We start from the raw sequence: 6993 nt of genomic DNA, 5'->3' as shown, positions 1-6993 counted from the left end.
GTCTCAACTGATGTTTGGGCCTTCTAAGGTCTAGTCAGATTTTCCCTGGAGGATAGCTTTTGATCTTTCCCCCCAGCCTTGAGTAGCTTCACAGAAGTTCTGACTGGCCATTTTACCAGGTGGGTTTTCTGCAATGGCAGGTGGATTGGCACTCCCTCCTACGACCTTGGTGTTGTTACAAAAGTAACAGCCATGATTCAGATGTCCTTCCACCTCCATGCCCTCTATAGGCTATTGAAGAAAATAAGTGGGGACAGAGAGAACAATGAGTCAGAGCAAGTGGAAGGAATAAGCCCAATTTATAGTAGTAACATTGTAGTAGTAGTGACTCCCCTTTCCTACTTTCTACAACAACACCCCCACTTGCAAAAAATGTTAAAAAAAAATTTATTTTATTTTTTTAAATGATGTTTCAGGCATATTTTCTTAGAAGTAGGCTCCAAGATGACATAAGGAGGACTTATTTCCAAGTAAATTTATTTGGGATTAGGCTGTTAGAGGCTTTCCCCCTTTGCTAGGACTAAAAGTTGGAAAGCAAAACAGCATTGAATGCCACCAATTAGCATTTTTGCCATGACTACACAGAGAGAAACATGTTCCGGCATTGAGTGGTTTTACTGAACGCTCACAGTGACTACAAGATTGTTGATTAATGAAATATTTAGAATAGATACATAATGATGAACAAACATGAAACCTTCTCATGATTTTAAAAGAAAGAAATTGAGATATAATTATTCAGAAGAAATAAAGAATGCCTGCCTCGGGCATTCAGCAGGAGTACCTTTTTTGTTCCAGGAGGCTTAGATGCTAGGGCAGTTACTCCAGCCTCCCACATGATAGTCTCTTACATAATGGTTGGTAACTAGCAAAGAATGTAAACTCCAATAAAGACAACATACTATAAATGCTTTTTGGTGCTTAAAAATATTACAAAACAAGCAACTCACTCTTAAGCACATTTACATGGAAATAAGTCCTCCTGCTTCCCAGTAAGTGTGCTTAGGATTACAGTCAAATCCATTTTTATCACTGCACATCCCATATTTCACAAAGAAGAGGCGTAAACTTGTGGTCATTAACTCTCCAAGACATTAGCATATCTGTGTGGTGGTGATTAAAAGTCCGAAGTTCTGTAAGACGACCCAGGAGACATGCAAAATGTTGAGGATTATCTGTATGATAAAGCTTGCAGAATTTTTGCAGAACTTCAAGCAGTGGTTCTTGAAGCCTTTCCACGGACTCTTTATCTTGTATGTATTGCCGGTCTGGTTTTATGTTTCAAAGAATAGGGAGATAAAAAATTACAAGTATTATATCAAAAGTGCAGATTCAGAAGATCATGCATCCCCATATTTTGGCTACATGGAATCTCTGATTTTTCATTTCACACAATCAGTGTGAAGAGCTGTAAAGGAGTTTGAGGGGAGAGCGGACTTAGCCCGCTCTCCCTGCAGACGATCCAACGGGAGCCCTGGGCTGCCAGATTGGCTGCTCACACGATTGTTGGCTCCGTCACGGAGCTGGCAGGGGCTGTGGGGATCGGGGGTCGTGCAGCTCCCAGAAGTTCTAGGATGCCCTGTGCAAGTGCGTGGGGCATCCTGGAGAGACCCACAAGCCCAGGAGCGCTTGCTCCATTAACCTCGTCTAATGGGAGGAGTACTTAGTGAAGTTTGCTACCGGGAGCCGCACAGCTCCCGTTGCAGCACACGATTGCCCCAAAGCGGGCTAGGCTCCCTTAGCCTGCTTTTGGGTGATCATGAGACTAGCCTCGCTGTGTTATCCACATGTACCCAATTGTGGGACCAACTTGTGCATCTGCAAAAACTTGCAGTGATGTAACACAGCAACCAGCCTCAAGTTTCATTGACATTATATTATAAATATATTTCACAGAGGGCAATGGAGCATTTTCTGTCTTAAGGCCATAAAAATAATATTTCAGAATTCAGACATTAAGCAAGAACGTTCAACAATACCTGACATTTCCCTTGAAAATTATGTTTAAGATACCACAATTGTCTGGGGTACTAAACCACTGTGACTTTAATGAGTTGTGTTTTATTTACATTCTAACTTTAAAGTATACCCAAGATAATTTTTCAAGCTTTTTTCTTTCTGTAACAATGAGATCTATACACATTTAAGAATAAAAAGCTCATTTGCTAACAAAATTGCAGAAATCAGAGACTAAAGAGATGAAATTTTTAGACGAATCATACAGAAACTGTAAAAGTGTTTTGCATTACAACAGAGTACTGAATAGACCTATTCACATTTTGGAAACACATACTAGGAATTGTTTCTTCTCCATTTACTTTTGTCTGTTTTCTCTCCAGCACAGACTTAAGAAGCCTTTCTCCCCCCCCCCCATCAGGCTGACCACTCTGGCACCCATCTACAGATCCTTGTATATAGTAGGCTGTGCTCAGTTATCTGCTCACACCAACAAATTGATGGCATAGTCAACTTTGACAGTGTTGACCACCTGTTGGGAGAAGATAATTCAGAAGGTCTTGATTCTGGCTTTCCTACCTACAAAGAGGTTGCCAGCTCAGAGTCAACTAGGACCATCTCTCCAGTCTGTGTATGTGGGAGCCAACCTAGTACAGACTAGTAGCGGCGGTAGTAGCAGTGTGCATGGGACTGGCGCATGCTGGTTCGAAGGTGTGTGTGTGGGGGATCTCTTTAAGGATGGGGGAGGGTGCTCTTACCCCTCCCACCTTATCCCCCCCCAATGCTGCCTTTTAAAATGGTCCAGTGGGGCGGCAGTGTACCTCCAGTGACCGGAAGTTGCCGCTGTGCGTGCGCACATCGCAATGTGCAAACCAATTCGGAAGCCCATAAAGGGCCTCCAGACTGGTTCTGTGCACATCCCTACAGACTACTGTCAGTGCAGCACTAAGGTCCAGGGACCTTATGGTACAATGGAGCACGCATAACTCCAGATCAAAAGGCTTCATGTTCAACTCATGTTAGGGTCAAAAAGTATAGGGGAGGAACTGCAGGTCAGTGATATTCCCCTCAGAGGAGAGGAGAGCTGGTCTTGTGGTAGCAAGCATGACTTGTCCCCTTAGCAAAGCAGGGTCCACCTTGGTTGCATATGAATGGGAGACTAGAAGTGTGAGCACTGTAAGATATTCCCCTCAGGGGATGGAGCCGCTTTGGGAAGAGCAGAAGGCTCCAAGTTCCCTCCCTGGCATCTCCAAAAAAGATCTGAGAGAGATTCCTGCCTGCAACTTTGGAAAAGCCACTGCCAGACTGTACAGACAATACTGAGCTAGATGGACTTATGGTCTAACAGTATACAGTATGTCAGATTCCTATGATTTCTATGATAGAACACAGACTTTCCTTGACATTTTCCAGGTAAATTTGGGGAAGACCCTCACATGAAGCACCTTCTCCTGTACAATTAGGTGATGGTGTGTGAATGCTCCTCCCCCACAAGACTAAAGGGGGCCAGTTAAAATTTTGTTCAAACTAGTGCTGTATAGACAATGGACCTATGATCTGATTCAATGTAAGGCCAGCTGTATACAGGTGAAACTCGAAAAATTAGAATATCGTGCAAAAGTTCATTAATTTCAGTAATGCAAATTAAAAGGTGAAACTGATATATGAGATAGACGCATTACATGCAAAGCGAGATAAGTCAAGCCTTAATTTGTTATAATTGTGATGATCATGTCGTACAGCTCATGAGAACCCCAAATCCACAATCCCAGAAAATTAGAATATTACATGAAACCAATAAAACAAGGATTGTAAATAGAACAATATCGGACCTCTGAAAAGTATAAGCATGCATATGTATTCAGTACTTGGTTTGGGCCCCTTTTGCAGCAAGCACTGCCTCAATGCGGCGTGGCATGGATGCTATCAGCCTGTGGCACTGCTGATGTGTTATGGAAGACCAGGATGCTTCAATAGTGGCCTTCAGCTCTTCTACATTGTTTGGTCTCATGTCTCTCATCCTTCTCTTGGCAATGCCCCATAGATTCTCTATGGGGTTCAGGTCAGGCGAGTTTGCTGGCCAATCAAGCACAGTAATCCCATGGTCATTGAACCAGGTTTTGGTACTTTTGGCAGTGTGGGCAGGTGCCAAGTCCTGCTGGAAAATGAAGTCAGCATCCCCATACAGCTCATCTGCAGAAGGAAGCATGAAGTGCTCCAAAATCTCCTGATAGACGGCTGCGTTGACCCTGGACTTAATGAAGCACAGTGGACCAACACCAGCAGATGACATGGCTCCCCAAATCAACACAGACTGTGGAAACTTCACACTGGACTTCAAGCATCTTGCATTGTGTGCCTCTCCATTCTTCCTCCAGACTCTGGGTCCTTGGTTTCCAAATGAGATGCAAAAGTTGCTCTCATCAGAAAAGAGGACTTTGGACCACTGAGCAACAGACCAGTTCTTTTTTTCTTGAGCCCAGGTAAGACGCTTCTGACTTTGTTTGTTGTTCAGGAGCGGCTTGACAAGAGGAATACGACATTTGAAGCCCATGTCCAGGATCCGTCTGTGTGTGGTGGCTCTTGATGCACTAACTCCAGCCTCAGTCCACTCCTTGTGAAAGTCCCCAACACTTTTGAATGGCCTTTTCCTGACAATCCTCTCCAGGCTGCGGTCATCCCTGCTGCTTGTGCACCTTTTTCTTCCACACTTTTCCCTTCCACATAACTTTCTATTAATGTGCTTTGATACAGCACTTTGGGAACATCCAACTTCTTTTGCAATTACCTTTTGAGGCTTTCCCTCCTTATGGAGGGTGTCAATGATGGTTTTCTGCACAACTGTCAAGTCAGCAGTCTTTCCCATGATTGTGATTCCTAATGAACCAGACTGAGAGACCATTTAAAGGCTCAGGAGCCCTTTGCAGGTGTTATGGATTGATTAGCTGATTGGAGTGGGACACCTGGAGCCTAGACTGTTGAACCTTTTCACAATATTCTAATTTTCTGGGATTGTGGATTTGGGGTTCTCATGAGCTGTACGCCATGATCATCACAATTATAACAAATTAAGGCTTGACTTATCTCGCTTTGCATGTAATGCGTCTATCTCATATATCAGTTTCACCTTTTAATCTGCATTACTGAAATTAATGAACTTTTGCACGATATTCTAATTTTTCGAGTTTCACCTTTATATTCAAATGAGCTGAAACTGTGTGCTCTCTGTTGCATATGAGGAAGGGAGAAACAAGCATAGATCACTCTTTTGGGATCAGGACATATATAACAAATTTATTATTTATTCTTGCATTGGATTACAATTTTTTCTGTAGAAATGATGGAATTGTGTAACATTTCCAGTAAGCTGCAAGTCTCAGAAATGCGCATCTGTATTATGTCCTGAAAGCAAGGATTCAATTAACATTGTAAGATTAATACTGATTGTTTCGTCTCTCATATTTTAGTGTAGAAAAAAATAACTCGGGTGCAGTCAGAGGGAAAGCTTGAAAAGCAATTCCTCACTTCTTCTTCTTCTTCTTCTTTTTTTTTTGGTGGGAAGGAGAAACTTTGCAAGGGAGAAATAAGTCATTAGGTTTGTTGAGGTGGAGTTCAGAAAAACGAGGTGGGGGGACTCTTCAAATGCTTTGGGGGAATTTGCACCCCTGCTCCATACCACAAACAATATATGGCTGCAGAACCTGATTGATTTAGTTATGCCTTGCCAGCACACTGGAATATAATATTAGGACTGGGTTTTATTGCAAGATCTATCATGGTAGTTAAGTATTCCTACTCCTACACATGAGTAGCAAATAAAATGTCCCTTAATTAAAATTGCATCTGTTTGTTATTAACTGCACTAGGGAAAAAAATTCAATGACTTTTTAAAATGAGACATCAAGCTCATCATGATGTCATCTCTTGAAATTTTATTTTCTTCCCCCTACATTGATAATAATTAATTGAGAGACTGAATTTACCTGGAGATAAGATAACTATTGCCGTGAGTAGAGCATATTCTTCTTGTCTCATCTTCAGTTCTCCAATACTTTTATAGAAATTGAACATAGGGGTTATATATTCATCTGAAATACCTATATTACAAACAATTGAGAAATATAAAATTGTAAGTATATTTCAAATATCACCAGCTGAACAGACTATCATTTTTATTAGCCAACTTTCCTTAAGAAAAGAAAGTTTATGAGATCACCTATCAACTTCGCAATGCCTGGATCAATTTCAACCTAACTTGGTACAGTTGTAGGATACATAGGGACAACTCAACAGCATAGTTTATAATGATGTCATCCACCCCAGTTCAGGATGGCAGATGAGTGAATGTTTGAGGTGCAAGTGGGTTAACTTATGACCAATTTCAACCAAATTTGGAACAGCTGTAGGGACACATAGGGACACTTCAATGGCAGATTAGTTTTTACCAGAACTTAATATTATTAATATAGCACTTGCATTATCATTTATATCGTATAACACTTCCAATATGCCCAGTATTTGCTATTCTGTTTCAAGGCTGCTATTCTCATTGGGCAGATAGGGAACTGCTGGGTTCAGATGATTGTTCATTTGGTCCTGAATGCAACCCAAGCCTGCATGCTACTCTTCCCCTTACCTCATTTGCTCATGCCCTGAGGAATCATGGTTGGCTAGAACACAGCTGTACTTTAACTGTGTGGTTTACAAACTATGATTAAACCAGTATTTGAAATACTGAACTCTGGTTTCAAATGCTGGTTTAATTGTGATTTGTAAACCACAGTTAAAACACAACTCCAAGTTCAGACAAGCCATGGAAGTGTGGCTTAATGAAACTTGTTTGTCATGTTATGGCTCTGACTGAGCAGAGGCAGTAAGCATAGGGGGAGGGAGAAGTACACGTTTAGGACACATTCAGGATCAAATGAACCATGGTTTGTTCAGTTGTCTGAACCCACTTAAGGCATCCTCTCAGCAGAATGTCAGAGATCATAAATATGTTTAGTGAAGAGCACAGAATTGCACTCAGCACCCAAG

General features: G+C 41.7%; 1 protein-coding gene across 3 annotated transcripts in view; it reads right to left on the bottom strand.

The window, feature by feature from the left end:
• Window positions 1–375: 375 nt before the first annotated feature.
• Window positions 376–6993, bottom strand: part of NR1H4 (nuclear receptor subfamily 1 group H member 4) — a 66848-nt gene continuing 60230 nt past the window's right edge. Inside the window, exons 9-10 of one of the 3 annotated variants that reach the window (XM_053251351.1) lie at window positions 5940–6053; window positions 376–1268 (exon numbers count right to left, since the gene is read on the bottom strand). In XM_053251351.1, the coding sequence (XP_053107326.1) occupies window positions 1030–1268; window positions 5940–6053 (353 nt within the window). In that variant the 3' untranslated portion in view covers window positions 376–1029. Of the gene's footprint in view, window positions 1269–5105; window positions 5359–5939; window positions 6054–6993 lie in introns of those variants that run through there. The other 2 variants (XM_053251353.1, XM_053251352.1) reach the window with 2 other exon arrangements.

Source organism: Hemicordylus capensis, chromosome 5 (genome assembly GCF_027244095.1).
Source record: "Hemicordylus capensis ecotype Gifberg chromosome 5, rHemCap1.1.pri, whole genome shotgun sequence".
In the NCBI taxonomy this organism is placed as follows: Eukaryota; Metazoa; Chordata; class Lepidosauria; order Squamata; family Cordylidae; genus Hemicordylus; species Hemicordylus capensis.
Note: the sequence above shows the minus strand (reverse complement) of the source record. Positions and strands in the feature narration are given on the sequence as shown.